Genomic DNA, 23,224 nt, shown 5'->3' with positions numbered 1-23,224 from the left:
TCCGTATACCATATTGCCATTTATGTGATACTAGCTGCCAGACCTTCCTCCGGAAGAAATTATTTTTTTATAATTTAATTTAAAAACATAAGACTATTTTTTGGCTATACAAATGATACAACGATAATAAAAGAAAAAAAAGAAACAGACATCGTTATCGGTGAATATATGAAAATAATTGGTAATTAGTTAATTATTATTATTTTATTATTATAATGAGGGTTCAAAACCGGTTTCCTTCGTCTCCAAAATCAAGTTAGATTCTTATATATATAGATAGATTATGTAGACCTAATAAGCTCTAACTAGCTTCTTCCAAGTATTAAACTTTTTAGTCAATGTTTTAACCTATTAATCCTTTTTAGCTATTTATTGTTTTATTTGTATTGAACATAATATGACAAACAGATAATATAACTATAATAATTATAATTCAAAGGCAGTTTGTTTTTATTTTGAAATATGCCTTAAAAATGTAATTATTATATACTTAATTCCTTATTGGAGGAAAATGGAAAGTAGAGAAAAACGGCCAAGATGTTTTTTTCATAAGGAAAATGGATTGTGGACACTACTATGCTCTAAAGGCTCGAACACAATCCATGTTATTATATTGTATACATAATACGAGCGAGGAATCACAATATTTCCCATCGGACAGTCTTGGGAAGTTGGGACGATTGTCAACGTCTGTCATTTTTTTCGCGTTCGATTCCCGATCAAACTGTTAGTGCGTCATCGTACGCTGTTGTTTTTATAGAAATATTACAAATGTAATGATATAATTTTACGAAACGATTCTTGGCAGTATATTATACGTATTTACGGGACTCATCACTTCTGCATCCTAAATATTTAGACGTAAAATTTACGTATTAAATAGGTACATTATATTTACAGGTTCCAGGAGTGGAAGGCAGTTAAATCTATAGGTTTCTACGACTGCCATTTAGAATTCATTTTATTCATTAGGTACCTGTTATGTATTATTTATTATATTACTAAAATGTGTGCGTATAAACTGTTATAGAATCCAAGTGAAATCTTGGTAAATTAGTCACGGTATGCGCCATCCGACGATTGTTAGTAAAGCAAAATCTGACGTTTATTATTGTACATTATCGTGGTATATTATTCATGCTTAAGTCCTATATATTCCTATGTACCACGTACATGCCAGATCTGCAACAATATTATACATTTTACCTGATGGAGGTACATAATTCGTCGTTACGAAAAAAAAGGCTATAAAAGTGTTTATTTGCAATATTGACTTCAATATACCTTACAAATGAATATCAACACAACAACTGCATAAGTATGAGCAGGGAAATTTTTTAAGTTTCTCTGTTGCATCGGGTCAATGAGTATTGTTTAAAATTAGTCTTAATATTGGAATTAGGTGTATATAGTGTTGTACCTACTTAATTGATTGACAATGATAAAATATATAAAAAGGTTGTTTAATTTTTATGTTGACCAAAAAGGCGTATACTCGAATGTATTTTTACTAAAATAAATTTAGAAGAAGCCAACAGTCAATAATTATAATAAACTGGTTGGCTGAAATTTTTATTCAGTGGCAGGTGATAAAAAATATAGTCTCGCGAGTCACATCAAATATAAAGGTCTATACATGGCCATTTATGACTATTACCTACTTAGAATTATTAAAAATTAAAAGTAAAGTATGACATATAAATACGTTTTAATTATTTATTAAATTGGTTATGACGGCTGACGACAGTTCAAAGAGCTCCCTACCTTCGTTTTTATTCATCATATTTATAACATTTTATTTAGCATAAAATAAAAAAAACAAAAAATATGGTATATCTTTGTCCTATAGATTAGTTAATGTATTACATTTCCCAATTAATATATAGGCACTTAAACTAGAAAACAATATAATACATAAATAATTATGTTTTGTGAATTAATATCTTACGTGGAATATATCCGGACTAGATGTAACACTAGCTCCATCTCCACCGCCGTGTTGGTGAGGACTATTGCTATCACCGTCGTCATAGAGTGCAACAATTTGCTCTCTATCATCTGCCACATCCCTGAGACGATCATCTGGATCCAAGATCCCACCATCACTCTGAGACTGCAAACTGTGGACGGTCACCCATGAATTGGAGCTCTAGAATATGTAATTAATAATTATAGATTGTTGTAACAAATTTGATATTTAATAAAAAAAAATAAAATATTGGTGATACACTCTTACATCTTATTTCAGTATCCAACACAAAAAATGATGACGAATATAATTTAGACAAAAAATGCAGATTAATATCTACATACAAGAATACAATATTTATTATTTGTATTCATATTTTTTCAGGTTACCTCCCTATCTTCACTTCTTACGTTATGTTTAATATGTTTGGTCATTTATAGTGTTTAGAAAAAAAAGAAACAACCGATAATTAATAATACTAGGTACTTATAGAGTTGTTTCAAGTTGTGTGTTGTTCCAAATTAATAAAAAAATATTTCAGTCGCTCCGTCGTGTTAACATCTGAGATAATTGCACCATATAATTTGTACATAGGTAGTTAAAAAACCCATTAAGTTTTATAAACTGTGAATAAAAGAATAATGGTAAATGGTAAGCACATTCTAATAGATTTATAATGGGGAATCATCAAAATTCCTGTCTCGTTACAAATGTTACACTGTTACAATATTAACGAATGTTGATGCCTACAAATAGAAACCAAATCTAAAATTATAAATATTTAGTACAACATAGTCTATATTTTTAAAATAATTGAACACAAATTAAGTATTTTTAAAGGCTATGTTTAAGTACTTAATCTATTTAATATAGTTCCTGGTGGTTACATTTATTAATACAAAAATAACGTTTAATTAAAAAGGTTTGATAATTATAATATTTTTTTTGTCTCATCGTCCAAAGTTGAATATATCCGACGAGAAAAACTACTAGTGAGATTTTATCACACACCACAACGTTTAGGCAAAAAGCTAGTATTTTATATACATGTAGTAGAATGTATTTATATAATTATACAGCTGCTTTGATGAAATGTATATTTCTATCACTAACTCAATACCTATTTTATGACGATGAACCTGTTTATTGTTTATATAGTCGTATTTTTCAATTGACATATAATACCTTATCAGATTAAGCCCTGGGTTAGATCAGTCAATATACTGAATATACTTGAAAATAGATAAACTAATGCTTCTGATAATAATTATATTATATACTGTGGTACAAGGTTTTAAATAATAGTTAGTCATTTTTGATATAATAAAAGTAGACATTTAATTAAACGTGATGTTATTCAATTACTACATATTATTGTGTAAACAGTCATCATTGTCTTATTAGTATTTTAATATGGCAAAACATTGTTCTTATTTTTTATTTGCAAATGATAATTGCTGTAATTAATTTAATATTGTTACACAACCCATAATCGGATAACGGTTAAAAGGGAAACTTAAGCACCTAATTTATTTTTTTTAAATGTAGATTAGTTGACAGCGATTGATCTAGATTCCTAGACGTTTCCTTCTGAACTCTTCAATAACATAGTTAGACAAATAATATAAAATGGCGTCATAATATTCACCTAAAATAATTAGGTACAGGTCGAGGTAAAGGTACATCAGCCATAAATTAATATTTTATTAAACAAAAATTATTATTTATTTTACAGTTTTAAGTAGGTATGTATAACTTTTGATACTTCTAAATATACAATATACAATAAATATTATTTCATACCTAATAGAAGCCAATGCAATTGTTTTGTAGGAATATTCATAATAATGCGTATAGAAACACATTTTTTAAATGCTGACGTAGAAAAATGATACGAGTTAATAAACTCCCTCATAATATTTATCAGTCATCATCTTACATAAAGTGAAAACAATAATCATAATTATTTATAATATTATAGTGTGTTATAAAAAATATGTATACTTGAGATCTCTGCGAATATTATATCTCTATATTGCATACGAATGCATATTTCATACTTCAATGGGAAATTAATGTTATCGCGGTTTATAATTTATTCAAACATAAAAAAGCATTTTTTCTTTACATAAACCGTGGTTGAAAATCGTTGGATAAGACGTAATGATACAATTATTTAACAGTTTAATTTTAATTAAAATATCAATACATTTACATTACCTATTGAAGTATAACAAGTTTAATATTACTCCAGGTTTGACACAAAAACATTATTGTTTTAGAAAATGTATGTAGGTATCTTAACTTATAAGCATATTGCATATTGATTAGTACCTAGGTACTATAGTAGACTTTCGATATCCCAAATATAGCACCCACTGAGTAAAAAATAATGATGACATAGAGACAATAAAATAAATTGTATTATAATGTTGTTATAGAATTATAAAAACTACGAATATAGAAAAAATTGTTTACTTCTATGCTAGGTACAAACAAATGTGTATTTTAATTTTTACCTATTTAAGGTACCTTAATAAATCTTATCTATGGGTAATAACTAATAATGAATAATATGTATGAGATACCCATGCAGAGAAAACGATTTTTTAACTTGATGTGTTTTAGAATTTACAAAGGTAATACAAAACACAATATAATTCTGAGTAGTTATTCAAAAGTAAAATCTTTTAAAACATTTAGGTGCCTACCTAATAGTTTTTTTTCACTTAAGTGTACACTTTGCATAATTAATTTTATTTGGTTTTAAATAAAACAATAAAAATGTAAATCATAAGAAAAATGTATTTTCATTCTGCTTAATAAAATAGATTCCACGCTTTCGTAATTGCGTATATCTTGAGAAATGTTTATAAAATAAACATAATGATTTTAAAAAATAAGTAGATTATTATAATTTTTGCAGGAAGACAGGTTTAAACGGCACCATTTTATAAAAGTTGATCCATCTCATAATTATTATACATGTAAATTTTTAATGAATTAGTATATTATTGCTTTAAAATCTATGGTAAAAATATTAGATAATAAGAAATCATAGTCTGCAAGGGGTTAATGACACGACGAGCGAAGCGTGACAATGGTCTCAACTCTCGGTTAATGTCTCATTTTACCTTTTAACAATATTGTTATACAATATAGGTCATATTTAATATAACCTATTTGTTAATGGTTTCAATTAAGAAATAATACCTAGTTTAAAATATATTCTGAACGTAATACGTAGTGTACATATGTTATTTGCAATAAATTTGTAACTGTAGAAATACCTCGCCGGGTTCGGTCGATGATACTTTATTGAGTTGTTGAGCTTTTTGAACTTGATAAGTTTTTCTGCGTCCAAATACTTTGGCCAACTTTCCAATGACAGATGCACTTCGTTTACCACAGTTGCAATTTTGATGAGATGTACAATTTTCCAACATGATAATGACATTATCGACAATTTATACAACGATTGTTAAAACCGAACATCTACAACAGCAGAATCGCACACAAAAAACGGACCATACGCGTAAGTAATAAGTATACATAGTTATTTAAAACCTGCACTCTAAATACATAAAGTACAAATGAAATTATTACTATTATTTTTTTTTTTTTTGCTGCTTGCAACGGTTTTTTTTTAACAGACAGGCAAGGACGTATACGAGCTTGAAACAAACAATTACAGTTTATACATGTACCGATACAAGTACCTATACTTTTTCCTATGAAAATAAAAAATATTTTTATTTGTTAACGATAATATTACTCAATTAAGAAATTATCAGTCGAATATAAATCTACGTATTATGTTCGAAAAATAAAGTAAGATACACTTTACGATTAAACTACCTAATAATAAATAATACAACTAACTTTAATACGACAATACGAAAGGATAAAAAGGTTTAATTTAACATTATTCAAAGATATGTAAGTAATATAACACAACTTACATTTTAAGAATAATCGGAATGATTTAGTAGTGAGTGAATTTTCTAATAAAATGTCTGAATTTGATTATCTTGTACAATTTATAAATAAAGTAGGTAGATATATCTCTCAAAATATATAGGTAACTACAACTTACAAATTATTAAATTATCGTTTTGTATACATCGTATTCAAATTAAAAATGTATCTAATATTATTCATATGTTTCAAATTGAATCCCTATTTATAAATTATAATTTTGATCCAGTAAATTTCGATTCTTAACACTTTTATTCAAAACACGTTTAGGTAGATAATTAAATAATACTAGCAAGGTTAGATTTTTACATAATTTTTGTTTACAGCTATATATGACACCAAAGTAGGTACCTACCTACCACACATAATATATGTATACCTATTATTGTATTATCATTTTGTGTTATCACGAAGTAAGCCCCGTTTTAACGAATAATATTTACTAAAAAAAGTTGATTTACATGAATATTTTATACATAGGTATGTAATTTTTGTTTAGAAAGGGATAGTTAATTAGTTTGTTTCACGTAGGTTTAAATTTTTTATTTTGTGTATAGGTTCTAAATGATAATTAAGTACTTCTAGAATTTCTAAAAATGCAAATTAGGTACTAAAAGTGTACTGAAATAATATAAATTTTATAATAATTATACCTTGATTGTTAATATCTCATTTTATTAATTTAATTTTAAAAAAATAATCGAAAATACTGATAAACGAAAATCGCATATTTGCATGCGATAACAATATTTTTGGTTATGCGTAGATGTGAGGTTTTTTTAATTTACGATAACATTGTAATAAATTACAAAACTATGGTGACATTTTTTAAATCAAGTGCACATATTTAACAAAGCATATCATTGTTATATATATATAAGAACCCATGTCACTCATCAGAATACCACACAACTTAACTATTTTTCTAAAACTCATACTCTACTCAAATACGAGTATACAATTGTTTCCACATTTATAGTTTTCAATAGGTTAGATTGAATGTGTATAGCAATACATAATATTATATTTTTATTCATCAAAATACAATACTAGTTGGTTAGGTTAGGTTTACCTACCCACTAAGATGTGAAAATTCATTTTAGAAACAAGAAATATAGTACAATATTGATTAAAAAATTTTATTTGAACACCAACTTATATAGGTACTTAACTATCACTACTAATAATTATTATACTTAACCTTTTCACAGTTCAGATTTTACATCAAAATAAAGAAGATTTTTTTAAATAGAAACGTAATTAAAATCATAATATAAGTACTTTATTTTTTTTCGACACGTCTTAGTTTCTTCGATTGTTCTCATCACAGTAGCCGACGTAGTGATATTGACGTATTGTATACGTCTACTTTTTTACTATTGTTTTTAGAGAAAATTAATATCTGCTAGTAAAGAACCGAATAATTAAGCCTAGCCAAACGTAACAAAACAACAATACCGTATATTATTATATATACGTATACAATTTCTTATAACATTAAGATAACTAATCAGAATCTATAACTATATAATAATCAAAAAAGATACACAAAAATATGTGTAGTGAGATATAAATATTGAGGGTGGGGAAGTTACCAACTTGAACCAGTATAATTTAAATTGTATAGCATTAATCATAATTTTATGTATTATAATAATAAATTAAAAATGATTTAGCTTGCGTAGGTATTGGAAAACTTTACAGTTTGTAAATAAGTAAGCTAGCTGTTTCTAACGAGGAAAAATTACTTGAATCAGGTATGTCTTGTCGTAAATGGTAATAAATCCATGATTACGATTTAATAATTTTATTGAGTTTCAGCTCATACAGTCATCGTCATGCCTATCTGTGTACAGCTCAATAAATATGTCTTAAACTGCAACTACAGCGTTATATTATGTTAGCAATGTTTTTTTTTTATTGATTATAAAATTACTAAAATAAAAGTACTTATGAGTATATAATTACCAGCTATAGCCTAAATGTATTGATATGCACACATACATTTTTAAAATAATACATTTAATGTGATTTCCCAATTTTATTAAAATAAAAAATCGCTATATTTGACCCAGATTTATTCATAAAATCGGGATATAGTTAATCGCACAGTTTCATTAGAGATCATTTTGAAATAATAATATATGTAATACTTTAAGTGAAAGATAAAACACTGATAAAATAATACAAACAAACTAGAACATTAATGCATTAACGACAAATAACCACGTCTGCAACGTGTCACGCACTGAACAACACTAATAACGAGTGCCGAGTGGTACCTACAACAGGCACAGACATCGTGCGTATTACCTACAGCTGTTTGATGATAATACGAATGTTGTGTTCGTTTTACTATTACTAAAGGTAAAAGTTTTTAATTTACATGCATAAGTAAAATATCCATTGGCTGCGAATGTAAATAACGAGAATAATAAGTATAACAATAAATTCCTAAACATTTGTCTATACAATTTGTTAACATGCACACCTCAATTAAAATATACTTAAATAATTATTTAATAACATATAAAAAAAAAATTATAAATAATAGAAACAATTTGTATCAATAAATTAGTTTAAAGAGGACATTTACTGTTTAACAATCAGTGACACAACACATCTACGTATCGGATTCTATTACTACAGTTTATTAATAATTAACATTAGATCAAATATGCATATTAAAAAAATTATAGAGGAGAATATACTTGATGCTCAAGCAAAGTTATTTTCATATTTTTACATTATAATGAGTTCGAGTACTTACTTAAATAACTTTAAAATTTAAAATCTATATGGTTAACTCATTATAAAATAAACATGAAAAAACTCATCGCTCGAGCACAGTAAGTTTATCTCAATCAATTTTATGATATGTAAATTTGCTCTAATATTAACACTATAAATAAACTGTAGTAAGAATCCGGTATGTATGATTGCTGTGTTATGTACGTGTAAGACAGAGACGACACATTCGAGACGATGCCCTCTTAATATATACATTTATACAATCAATACAGAATCATAAATTGCAAATATTTTAGTTACCTATTTGGGAACTTATAATATTATACTCTATACAGTTAAAATCCATACATATATGGGATGGTATTAGGTATTTATATAAATTATGAGTTGAACGAACTTTGCTCGAATTCAACTAAAATAATGTTTTTAATTATACATATAAATATATAATGTATAATGTATTATATCATATGAGTACATAATAATCAGATATATTATCTTATATATTTTTTAGCTAAAAAGAAAATTGTCGACTCTTCAACGAAGGACTCGAAATTAATGGTATGTTGAGAACAAAATCCACTTCAATGTGTCAAACATGTTATTCATAACTCATCTCATCAGGCATAACCCAAAACTAGATAATTTAAACTTGATTCTTTTCCCCTTCAACTTAAACAGTCGATTATATTTGAAAAATGAAATCATCAAAATAATTAAATAGAACAAAAAACAGATGATTAATTATTTTCATATTCATTAACAATAATCAATTGTATATACATATATATATATTTAAGTAACTCAACATATATAATATCATAGGCATTCAAACAAAGACGATAAACAGAGTATTAATCAAGTAACTGTATGTTAAAATTTAAAAATGTATAAGTATTGCGTTACATTCATAATTATTGAAATTATATAGGTACCTAAATAATAATTAATAAGCATAAGGTATGTTTGCAATTTTAACTGATCCGTGCTGACGTGTTTAGAAATAATTTCGACTCTATAAAGAAATTAATCGGATGTTGTATAAACAGTTTAGTTATTATAACAATCATAAATTCATAACATACAATTTAGAAATATAATGTAATATATTATGATTCCAAAAATTTATTGAATATTTAATAAAACATAGATGACTCCTTCTTGGAAATCACTAAGCATGTAAAATGTGCGCAAACATACACAATAATATGCAATTTAGTAAAGACAAATATCGAGGTGAATTGAATATTTAATATTTTTTTCAAAATCAAATAATATTAATATCATAGTGGTTTGGACTTTCAATCAATTTTAAAATAATATAGTGCTAAGTTTGTAAATTATTTTATTTGTTTATTATTAAGTAGTATTAGGTAATAATATAATTTAAAGTTCAGATGAGCTCTAGATCTGAGATGAGTGGAGTGCAGAATGGCAAAAAGATACCTCGCAAAATGATGGTCCACTACTCCAATTATAAAAACATTAAATACTTAAAAATTATAAATTATAAGCTTAAAACTAGGTAATTGATTAGTCTTTAAAATTCGATTTTTATAAATTCAAATTCCTAGAAAAATATTCTGTAATACAAAAAGTAAAAAATGATACTAAAAAAACGTTTTTAAATATGTTTTATTATGAATTTAAATTACGTACCTATATAATAAAAATATTACCAAAAACAAATAATTTTTTTGAAAATGAGTTCACCGTGTTTAAAAATAATTTTTTTTTTTTATTGAACTTAAGCCCGGCGTCTAAGGCCATTAGCTGTTGTAGGGGTTATGAACTGTGGTAGGGGTAAGGTTGGTACTGTAGGTTTTTTTTGACGATTGTTAGGGTTGTTACTGTAGGTAGCAAACACGTGTATGCGTGGCAAGGTTTTTAACTACTATGAACCCGGGTGGTCACCCATCCGGGAGCTAGTAGCTGTGGTCGTTACTTACTCCCAGTCGCATTCCGCAACTGTTAGCAGCTAACGCTCCACGTCAAGCCACTTAAAAATAATTGTTGTATTTCCTACACACTTAAATTGCATTTATTTAAGTTTAACCATAAGCGAGCCATATAGGTAAATTTACTTTTATACTAAAAATTAAACTACACCATTTTGTGATAAGACAAAGTCAGCGAATACATTTTAAACATCTTCACAAACATTTTATTGTTTTTTAATGTTTCACTTCAAAAGTAATTACATCGTACATTATTTTAATTATTGTTTATATGTTGAACACGACGCACATTAAGATTTTTTTTATAATTTTAAAATAAATTGTATTTTTAATTTTTAATGTGTACTATTTATAATATTTTTTGGACCGCGGGTTAATTGCTTCTGTCAATTTCATTATGTTTCAACTATGGGTAAAACAGGATAACAAGATTTAGCCTTGTACATACTACATAATGCTCCTTTTAACATTAGGTATATGCAATATAACATGACTTTGTGTATTCACAATAGCCATCATTACTATATTAGTTTAAAAATAATATGTTGTTTTTAAGAGTATGTCCGCTTTGAAAATATCATGCGACTATACTATTAATTAGGGATTAAACATAGATTGTATTAATAATACTAATTGAATAATTGTTGGTGCACAGTGAATTTTGGGCATTTTGATAAGAAATTGAGTATTTTTTGATAATGTATCTTAAAATGATTCAATATAACTGTAATATTTGCATACTAATTTCAACTATTTTAAAACGTTTGTTGGATTACCTCATTTTTAAGTAAAATGTTTTTCAATTAGAAAATTAAATTTTTAATTTATAAATATAGGTATATACATTAATATATATAATTATATGGTATAATATATAATATACACATTATACAGTGCAAATCTTTTTAGAACATTTTATTCAAGTTTCCTCATAAGTTTGTTTTAGGAAAGTTTAAAAATTAAAGATACACAAGTTACATAAATTAAAATGTTGACAAAACGTATCATAATCTCAAAAATGTTCAAATTATTTTTCAGTAAGAAATTCACAAAAGTTTTTCTTCCTACTTCACATTAGAAATTTTAATAGAAGATTCTCTAAAATGTATTCTACCTTAAACAAAAATTACAATTTACTCGAATAAAACATCAATTTTTTATGGGTAAATTAACGAATTCCCATCTATAAATTCTGATTTTAATATTTTATTGTAATTCCAAAATGATCATATGGATAATCGACATTTAAAAAATATTTAAATTAAAATTTTCGATAAATGGTAGAATTTCAACTCGTTTTGAGATATTTATAACCATACAAATGTTTTAACTTTTGGAGTACCTATATTATTATATTTTAAACACACGGTGATATTTTTTTTTCAAATGCAATTTTTTCGAAAAAAAAAGGAATTCATCCTACAGTAGTATAGGTAGTACACAAGTACTAATGCCTAATAGCAAAATAAATTACTTTAATCACAATAATATCATTAAAAATACATAGTATTATACTAATAATATAGGCAAACAGACATTTTTCGATAAAAATCGTTTTTCGTATACAATAATTTTTTATATCATTGAATTAAAATTTAACACATCCTCATTATAGTGACTCTCAAGACACCTATGTAGGTACAGTAGTGTTACCCACCCACTTCTAAACGTTGTACTTATGAAATTTAATTTCGTGTAACAAATACTCGCAAATACCAATAATACAAATTTTCATAAGCTTATAAATTCAAAGTTTTAGATATACAATTTAAGATACAAGTTTAACTAAATGTTAACTTTTTAATTTAGGTTACCTTAAGTCTAGCAATTCAATTCTCATTGATATATTATTAATGTTTAATACATGGCTTGAAACTACATTTGAAATACAATTGTATTACTTTTAAAAATTGATAGGTATTATTTGAAAATATATAAATAACAGATATCAAAAGTATTAAATATGGAAAAAAATTCGACATAAAAACGTCATGGGAAACTATCGTTATTTCATTATACATTATTATGTTTTACACAATTATTAAGTACCTGAAAAATAAAGAAACGTTAATAGGTACATTTTAGTATAGATGTAAATATTTAGAACACCGTGTATTTTATTTTGTATTAGATATTATATACATAGGTTAATTTTACTAGATATAAATACAGTTTGTTTAAACAGAATTTATAGTTTTAGATACTCAGATTTTACATTAGGTATAATAAAACAAAATTACGTATTTTTTTTACATCAATACGTAATTAACTTTCCAAGGTCACGTGTCAATTGTATGAGCTCTTCACGCAGAAGTTTATGTATCAATTTAATTTTTTAGATTCTGAGCGTAGCGATGAATGTATTGTTTTTACAATGATGTGTGTTTTTTTCTGTTTATCATCAGCATTTATGGTACCTAGTTAATGCTCCAATTTTCAACATCATAATATTTTCTGAAAGAAAAGTGAATCTATAGTTGGAGATGTTGAAAGTCAAAATTGAAAATTTTCATCAATGTTTAATAGAGCTGGGGTGAAAATATTTTGACTATTTTTAAGATATTAATAGAAAATATATTTAAATGCATTTTAACTTCAAATTTTAACAAAATACACCAAAATCACGAACATTTGAAATTTTAATAGAAGATTTCAAATAAGGCCTTTTATTACTTTTACCAAAAAAAAAAATAAACAAAATACTTTTAAATTACTAGAAAATAACTAAAATCGTTATTCTAGGTTTGAATATATAATTAAGAAAAATGTTTAATTTAAAATAAATATTTGAAAAAAACTGCTAATATATTTTTAAAATCTTTTTTTTACAAAATTAACTATTTACATGCAATCTAGTTTTAACATTTCAATCCTTAGGTATAAAAGTTTAAAATTTTTAACAACAAAATAATTAATAAATTCTAATAAATGTTGTTTAAATTTGAACTTAAAATTATTATAAAAAAAGAGTACATATAAGTATTTGTAATATTTTTCAACTTCTATCGTAGCAATATATCAAAACCTTTTATCAAAACAAAAATGTATTGACATCTATAGAAAAAAAAAATTAAATAATTAGAAATTGAAAATGTCCGTAAACACCTCAAAACGAGTCAAAATATTTTTAAAAAAAATTCCAGTACAGATAATGATAAAACAAACATTTTGTATACATTTCAAATACTTATGTTAATTTGTTTTTCAATTGCAATAAAATAAGATAATTGTTCAATGAGAAATCGAGTGAAAAAACTTCAAACATTCATAAAAGTATTGAGTATCCGGTAAATATTTTTTTTTTGATAAAGGAATACAAACTTATAAAGAATCTTGTATTAAATTATCAAATCTTAGATTTAAAAAAAAAATTTGTTATGAATATCTAACTCAAAATAATCTGCACATTTTCTTGATTTTTACGTATCTTGTCAAAATTTGAAATTCAGCCACTCATAGAAAATTATTGAGGATTACGCTTTTTTTTATATTTCTACCAACATCAACTTACAAAGAACCTTGTATTACATTTTCAAGTTTTTTGATCCAGCGGAAATGTTTCTATCGTCGTTAATTTAAAAATACTAAAAATCAAAAATTGTATAAATAGCTCAACACGATTCAAAATATTTTGAAAATTGTATGTAGTATAGAAAATTCTAAATCATAAATTTAGAGAACATTTATGTTATTACAGTTATTTGTTTTCGATTCAAACCAAAAACCAAAATCGATTTTGTCAAAAACCAATTTTGCATAAAAATTCCAGTTTTTTTTAAAAAAATTTTGTTTGTTTTTCCCTAAGCTTTTGAAAATGGCTGGAAATTTTAAATTTTGATCTTCCGAATGCAAAAAGTAGATTTACTTTCCCACCGAAAAAGATACTGAAGTTGAAAATCGAAACATTGTTTCAACTACCTACTTATTGAGTATACAGACACCAAAAAAACACATTACATCATTGCAAAATGAATATATTTGCTCCGCTCACAATCTAAAAAAAGACCAAACGGGTAATAATAATGATAATAATGATAATAATAATAATAATAATAACAATAATAATAATAACGCTAAGCTGTACATTAACTGTCCAGGGTATAGTCACTGTAATGGATGTAATAAATATGAATTCAATTATGTACAAATTCGTGAACATTTAAAGTATCTAAAGTTATTATTTTTTGAGTAACATCATTTAAACGAAGTCGACTTGGTCAAAACTGGTTTTATACGTAAATTTTTTTTCTTTTGACCTCCCGAAGTACCAACTCGATTCACTTATTTCCTATCAGAACATACGGTAAAGTAGTAAATTATTGTAGCATTTTTTCTGCCCCAAAAGTCGATGACAGACACACAAAAAGAACATTATTGTAAAACCTGGTAAATTCATTGCTCCGCTCAGAATATCTAAAATTCGATAATTTAATAATGTTAGTTCTAAGCAAACTGAATGAAGAATTCAAAATATATTTATTCAGAAATGTTAACGAATTAATAGGTACGTTAATAGTTGATATACTTGTAACCAAAAAAACCAAATAATAATCGTGGAGCTATAGTTTTGACTGCCGTTCACGTGCGGTTGTACTCTGCTACTTATTCTACACACAGTCACTCACAGAAATGATAACTTAGGTACTACACACACATTTACACAACCTACACGCCTGAACTTTGAAAATTGCCTATATTTAACTCCTTAAAAACAGCGGGTATCGAGAATTCCCATAACATTTTATTCTAATTCTGTGTTAATACCTATATAATCTTAATTTTTAGCTGGTAGGTATTTAATAATAATAAAAATATTAACTCTCGAATATTGATTTAAATGTAAATAGTATTATACGCATAAGTGTAAAACTAGTAAGGTTTCGAAATTCAATTCTACATAGCAATAAAAACATACGACGGAATAATAAAAATTTTGACTAGGTATAAATAAACGATAAATAATTATTCCTTTAAATGGGTATTTAATTAATAATTAGTATATAAAGACTAGAGTTAAGATAATATTAAAGTTTTTATGAAAATATAAAAACATATAATAGGTACTCAGTGAAAAGTAGACTAGTAGGTACTAAGTCGTGTTATTGGTACTATATAAATGAGAACTACTGGAATAGTGTTTGTAACAATTTCATATTGGAGATTTTCAACAAAAATCTTAAAACAATTAACAAATAGTAAAAACATCAAAATTCCAATTAGATTCACTTCTCTACCAGAAAAGATGCCGCTGAAGAAATTCGAAGCATTTATACGGCCACAAAAGGTGACAAGCACAAAAAAAAACACATCATCGCTCTGCTCTGAATCTAAAATGTAACTAATTGTCATATAGTACACCAGAGTTGGCAATTAAGATCAATACAAAAATTAATAATTAATAGGTACCTATGCGTTATAAAATAGATAAATTTAATTTAAAATTCCAATATTCCTAAATAATGATTTCAATGGTAACCTATATAGTAACCAATATACGTATAATATTAATCATATTATATTCATATAGGTAACGTAGGTGCATCAACCAATTTAATATTAACCCAATTATTATATATGTAATATAGTAGGTTTCCGAATAGTAGATGTAGATATACAAGTATAATATAACCATATAAAACAAATTTGCTTTCAAGATTAAATCGTGTTTTACATAATAAAACCAAAAGTTATTTAGTTCTATATATTATATACATATATACATGTATTTAATATTATACATACTACGTAAATACATTTTTATCGAGATTTTGTTTGTCACACATCCCTATGAGTGAATTATGGTTAACCTAACCTGGTTGTATTATGCATTTATTAATTTCGACTTAAAAACATCACTAATCATAAAAAAATAGTTGTAGTCGAGTCATGAAATGTCTTAAATATTAAATTTTACTGTTAAACTTCATTTAGATCTAATAATAGTTCCATTACCTATCCATTTTCAGTGACAATATTGGCGTCATCGATTCCCTGTCGGCGTCAGTTCAAAAAAAAAATAGGTTAGTACCTACATGACGTAATAGTACGACAGTTACAATGATTTAATATTTATCTAATTAATAATAGAATAAAATATATGTATTTACGATACTATTCTCGTAGAACAATAGACAACAAAACGAAATATTAGTATCAGTAAAAACATGATAGTTCTTAATATCGTGTGCTAACTGCTAATAATGTTACACGTGGAGATGTAGGGTATACCTATATATATATATGTGTATGTAGGTATATGTACATATCAAGCTTATTAGACGTTTACTGAATTAGCGAATTCTAAGAGACCTTGTACTAGACGATACATGCATATTGCATATATATGTAGGCGTGAGCACATGCAGTATATGTATACATTCAATAATATATTATATTATGTACTGTACGTGCATGGCCAGTTTTGCAGAACAAGAACGATCATCTACACAAACCAATAACGACCTTGCTGACTTTCATAATGTAAAATGTATGACTCCTAGAATATTTTAGGTAGTAAGAAAAAACAACAATATTTTTTGGACAAAAATCAGTCGTTTATTTTGAGAAAATACTTAGTGTCTATTCTATGTAATTATTAATTAATAAAACATAATATTGACTATTTTAATGTCGATCAAATTCTAATATATTTCAATCAACTATACATTTAGTCAAGACCCCTGAAAACCCTATCAATTTTTCATCATAATGGCCTTAGAGACTGACAAAAATTAAGGAAGTTAAAAGTGGTTTTATTTAAAAAATGTAGATGATTAAAAGATTAGGATAAAAAAAAAATTTACTTTGCATCGGTCGGAACATATATTCAATATGTATAACAAAAATAAAAATCGATAAAATTTGAAATATTTATTCCGTCAATAATTTGAAAATGTGCTCAGACGGATGCAAAGAAATCTTGTTTGTGCATTCAAACATTTTAACATTTTTAAATCGTACCTTTAGAAGCACTACACTTTTTATCAGGCGTACCTATAGAATTGCTTTTACTCGTCGAGAAATTGATTTCGTATATTTTGATCTAATGACTGACTGACATGTGCATGAGGATACGTAAAATGTATGATGTCGGTTATTGGTGGGGATCATAAACACACTAATGATAATTTACCACACACACAAAGACAAGCAGTGACCGCAAGGAACAAAAGAATTGCCTTAACACGGCTTCTTAAAATGACACGTTTCTATGGGCATTAAGAATTTTGTTGAAGAAATGCTCTACAGAAAATAATTAATCTACAGACAACAGGGGTCATGTATTGACTGAAAAGTGAAGACGTACTATGAACTGTAATAGCTTGAAGGTTAATAGCCCCTCGAATGTAAACAGAACACCGATAATACTCGTAATATGATATGTACATTAAATATAGAATTTGTAGGATTTTTGAAGAAAAAAACCTTTTAAAGTGAAACAAACTGTTAAATTAAGTAGGTTATACTTAAATTGGGATTTAATCATATATTCATATCATGTTCTAGCAACTAATAAATTGATAATTCTAAAGAACGAATTAGACGTGTTAGAAATTTTAAACGTTTTTAACATTTTAAAGACTTACAGAAAATATACACTTTTGAAAACTTTAACAAATAGGTACTTTTGTCTCTTTAAAAGTAGGTATACAATTTTGATGTCAACAATTTACAATCGTCTTTTTCTGTTTTTAATCAAAAACCTTACAACTTTAGTGTTCAACTATTCTTTTAAAAAAATACCAAAGTTTTACCTAATGACTAGCTACTTGTAATTTTTCTTACAAGTGTTAACAATTTGAAAAATTATAATAGTTTTACTATCTAACTGTGAAGAAATAATAAATTCACATTATAGTATCCTGCAATTTTAGGAAATATGTTAATATTTCACATTATATGTTTTATGATTTATTTGGACTTTTATTTGAAATACTGCTATTTTATTTGTATACACTAAACACACATATTTTGTTTTATTTACGCCCATGAACACAATATGTTAGTTACTTTATCTGTATTGTATACATCTTATCATTAATAAATTATATTTTATATTTTTTTTTATTATAGCTCTAATTATCAATTTACTATTTGAGTCATAATATTCTGTTATTGATACTATTTAAACTATCTGAGTTCTTGTTGTTCATGATTTGTCATTGCTTTCAAATATATACCAGGTCCCAAAAATACAAATATGCAGTAGATACTTACAAGGATATTAGCTAGTGTTGAGTTAAGTAAAACAAATACAATCCTCTCCAAAAATATTTACATTCATATCTAATTAAACGATTTTTTAATGTAGGTAATAATAATATGTGTAACTGTATTTACCAGAGTATGTATAAATAAGAAATATAAAGTAAATCGAGCTATTCATTTTCATGAATTAATAGACAAGCTCTAGTTATTTGAAAATTATCTGTAAATACTAGAAGTAGGTATAGACTAGAGGATAAATAGGCTCCTATGAAAATATATTACCAATATTGTACCTACAACAAAAAAGTTCAAATTGTCGTTTATATAAACACGTTCTAACATAATATACCAATATAAAATATTTGGATATAATATCAATATTTTTAGTCTTAGGTTCTCACCCAACAATACTTAAAATAATTTATAATATGTACAATATAATAGTTTCAATTCTGTTTAAAATACTTAATAATAAAAGGATTTAGTTATATGGGTGATGATGAGGGCCATAAATCATATAATCAATAAGTAGATACCTACCTGCCTACAAATTATAATATACGAGGAAAAAATATTTTAGTAAGTAGGTATAACAATAAAGATAACAATATTTTGTGATTTTAAACAAAATATTGTAAATAAATGCAGGCAACAAGGTAGGCATTTGGAAAAATTAAGCAAGGTAGGTAAATATTTACTATTATATTTTATACAAAACTATCTGCAAGTTTTTAAAAAAGATTATTTGTCATTATTGTTACTATTATAAGAACCTCTTAGAAAAAATATATAATTAATAAGAGTTGGTATGATGTTTAGTTTTATTTGGCTATTACAACATATTATTCCAAATATTACTTATTAGATTCGTAAACAGCTTTACACTCACAATTTGAACTGTTTTATTAATATATGTATAAAAAAGCATAGATACCTAGCGGGTTGAGGCTAATAATGTTTAACATTGTTCAACTTATATATTTTTTTTTAATATTTAGGTTTACATTTGGGTCCACATCATATTATCATTTTTTTAAACATACTCACATTTATTTTCTAATAAATGCCTTGATTATAAGCTGAATTATAAATGTATACATTTGTTATGAGTAATAATTAAGTAAATAACATGATATTAACAATGAGTAGATAAGTACCTACTAAAAAACATAATATTTTAGATGAGTAATATTTCAATTACAACTATATCAGTACCCATGTTAAAATCCTTGATACAGTGCACTTGATGTTTTCCTGTAACATAATCTTATATGACCATCTTACTCAGCTTGTAGACTACCATTTATGGTTTATAAAAACAGATGTTTTGGTAGTTACTCACTATTTTTATACATTCCTAGAATAGCAATCATAAATTAAAGCTAGTGAACAATTCTTCTACTATTTTGTAAGAGTTTATCAAGCTTTCAATCATTATTTAATTTTAGATTAAAAAGTAATTAGAACTTAGGACTTCACAAGGAACTATATAATTCATTAAAGTTATTGCACATTCAATTTTTTTTCTGTATCAATCATATACCTTCTTAGGTTATATTTTGAAATATCAAATATCTAGTACCTATCCGAATACAAAATATAAGACAGTAAGTATTATTTAAGAATCTATAATAATACTTGACAATCTTGTTGAAAATCAATAAAATGTATTTGTTTCATTAAATTTCAAATGTATGTAAAGATACCAAGGAAAATACCTACTGTAGGTTATATAGTACCCACATAATCTGGTAGACAGTTACTCTAACTTCTGGTAGAAATATAAATTATTACACAATACCTGCTAGAATGCCAAAGGCTACAACCTCGGCTACAACTTATTATTTAAATCTAATGATTTGAAAAGTTTGTTGGATAAGTAGGTATGCAGTTAATAAATTAATGTCAAGTTGCACAAACAATCCCTTGGAAAACATTTAATGAATCAATGGTGAGCTAATAGTCTCTTAAACTCAAGCTCAAACTATATCATTGTAGTGGTTCATAATTGGCACTAGAATTGGTCCATTGAATTTTAGTTCTAATTTAAATGAATCTTAAAATTAATAAATTTTCTAAAATGTAACTTTGTAACTGCCTTAAACTGAATAATCTCCTCGGTGCATCAGAATTACACTATTAAATTAATAACTTGATAAATAAGATAGCAACTAATCAAGCGTAATAGATAATGTCGGGTCTATGTGGATTGTTTTTGATACATTGGTTCTAAGTACTAACTCCATTGCCTAATGGTCAATATCTATAACAAAAACCACTGGGTAGCTTGAAACAAAAAGAAAGATGAATAAGTATGGTGGTGCTATTAAATGACTTAGTGACTTAAAATGAGAAGAAATGGTAAACCATGCAGGATGTAGGTACTAATTGTATGATAGTATTTTTATAAATACCAAGATATTTATTTTAAATTAGGTTGGTCTAAGGAATAGGGATCTAATTAAAGGTATACATTTTGTAACATAAATTCTTTCTTATCAAGAATAGTGTACCAGAATATTAATTAATATGAAACTATCCTAACTTAAAACGTAACTTTCCTACTAAAGTAAATAAAAATTTCCAAGCAATTTTTACTCTTAAATAGGTATATGAAAATATATTTAGTTTCTATTTGTCCATATTACAGAAGATAATATACTTGTTTAACAGACATAAAATTACATTTTACATCATTCTTTAAGCCTTTTATCTTGTTTAAGACAAATTGCAACTGTTATTTGTTAATTGATATTATTATAGATACCTATCCGGATACCTACAACCTTCCTACAATTATGTGATCACTTATCAGTTTAAATATACATCACAAAAATTCAATATAATATAATCAATTTTTAATAATGCATCATGCCTATTAGCAAGCCTATTAGATAGATCGGCCAGATAGGGGTACTTCATAATATGGTTTACCTACCTACCTACCTACCTACCTACCTATAAATAATGTGTAATATTGCAACAGCAGAAATCTCGGTTGACTGTTGAATAGATCCAGATCACTCTAACCACAATACGAAGGCAGATGTTGTTACCTAGATTTAGATACCTATATGATTGTACCTACCTAAATCAGTTACTCAAACATTGTTTTCTGACATAACATTGTTAATGTTAAAGTAGTCAAATATCCATACATTTGGCAGTTATAGAGAATGTTGGATTGACAAAAAGAACACTACCTATTCTCTCTAATATCCACAACAAAACCATACACCACATAAACATATTAAGCACCTATCCATACGTAAACGTAGAAATGACTGTTAGTGACTATCTATTGCGATAACATTGAGATGTTAGTACTGTGTGACTCACCTTTCCAGTGGCTTTCTTGTATCTAGTGATGGCCTGTTGAATTAGATCTCTGACCAATATTTCTCCACGTCCACAGGGGACGATGACCCTAGTTGAACCGAAGCAGACGGTGACTTTCATTGTGTCGCAGTCGCATCACCGGCGTCTTGAGCACAGCAACAGTGCGATGTGACGATAACACTGTTCTAATCGAAGAGACCGACGACGGCCACATCGCCGCGTCGATTCGCGGCCCGTCGACAAGCCACCACCGTGCTCGACATTGGCGGGCACCCGAGAGCAGCTGCGGTCGGAGAAGTAGAAGCGGTGGGTCGCAGCAGTCGTTGCGGCGTTTTCACGTTGTCGGAGGCGAATCGGACACGGTCGGAAAATGCGGCAAGTACCAGCCCGAGTGGGTGCCTCAAACGTATTTGACTAATAATAATATTGTCGCGATGTGCGGGCACAGTCGATTTTGCTCCCGACGACGGGCACTACCTCCACCACCGAACGATAACGATAACGACGATAATAAAATATGATAATGAACCACCGACGACGACCGGCTAAGCGGGGACAACAAACGATAGAACGATATTGTTACGATCGTTTCCGGACGGTTCGGAGTATCGTCGACCGACGGGGTAAAACGGCGCGGACGAGAAAAAAAAAACGGTTGGAAAAAGCGAACGGGGCAAACGTTGCGGCGGCGGCGGCGGCGGCGGCGACAACGGCTATCATCTGTGTACGGACTACGGACGGCCGTGGTAGTAAACAAAGACCCATCCGGTGTGCAGTCGACGCGTGTGTGCCTGTGCGTGTGTGTGCGGTCCGTGGTGGCTTCGTCGTCGGCCGGTGACGGGGAGAGGGGGAAAACGGCCGCAGATAAAATTACGAGGGAACCGCCGCCGCCGCCGCCGCCGCCGCCGCCGCCACTCGCTCGCCTCTAAAACCGTTCGCGGCGGTTTCTGGTGATGCGGATCGGCCGCCGCCGCCGCCGCCGAAACCGGTTTATTGATGTGTGCACTGTGCGGCAGACGCG

At 27.5% G+C, this 23,224-nt stretch overlaps 1 protein-coding gene across 5 annotated transcripts in view; it reads right to left on the bottom strand.

The window, feature by feature from the left end:
- Window positions 1–22,954, bottom strand: part of LOC111027683 (partitioning defective 3 homolog) — a 35,771-nt gene extending 12,817 nt beyond the window's left edge. For 3 of the 5 annotated variants that reach the window (XM_022306082.1, XM_022306086.1, XM_022306084.1), the window contains exons 1-3: window positions 7,916–8,209; window positions 5,260–5,464; window positions 1,949–2,149 (exon numbers count right to left, since the gene is read on the bottom strand). In XM_022306082.1, the coding sequence (XP_022161774.1) occupies window positions 1,949–2,149; window positions 5,260–5,415 (357 nt within the window). In that variant the 5' untranslated portion in view covers window positions 5,416–5,464; window positions 7,916–8,209. Of the gene's footprint in view, window positions 1–1,948; window positions 2,150–5,259; window positions 5,465–7,915; window positions 8,211–22,203 lie in introns of those variants that run through there. The other 2 variants (XM_022306083.1, XM_022306085.1) reach the window with 2 other exon arrangements.
- Between the last annotated feature and the right edge of the window lie 270 nt (window positions 22,955–23,224).

This window comes from Myzus persicae, unplaced genomic scaffold (assembly GCF_001856785.1).
Source record: "Myzus persicae strain clone G006 unplaced genomic scaffold, MPER_G0061.0, whole genome shotgun sequence".
NCBI lineage: Eukaryota > Metazoa > Arthropoda > Insecta > Hemiptera > Aphididae > Myzus > Myzus persicae.
The sequence above is the reverse complement of the archived record's forward strand: the minus strand, read 5'-3'. Positions and strand labels throughout refer to the sequence as shown.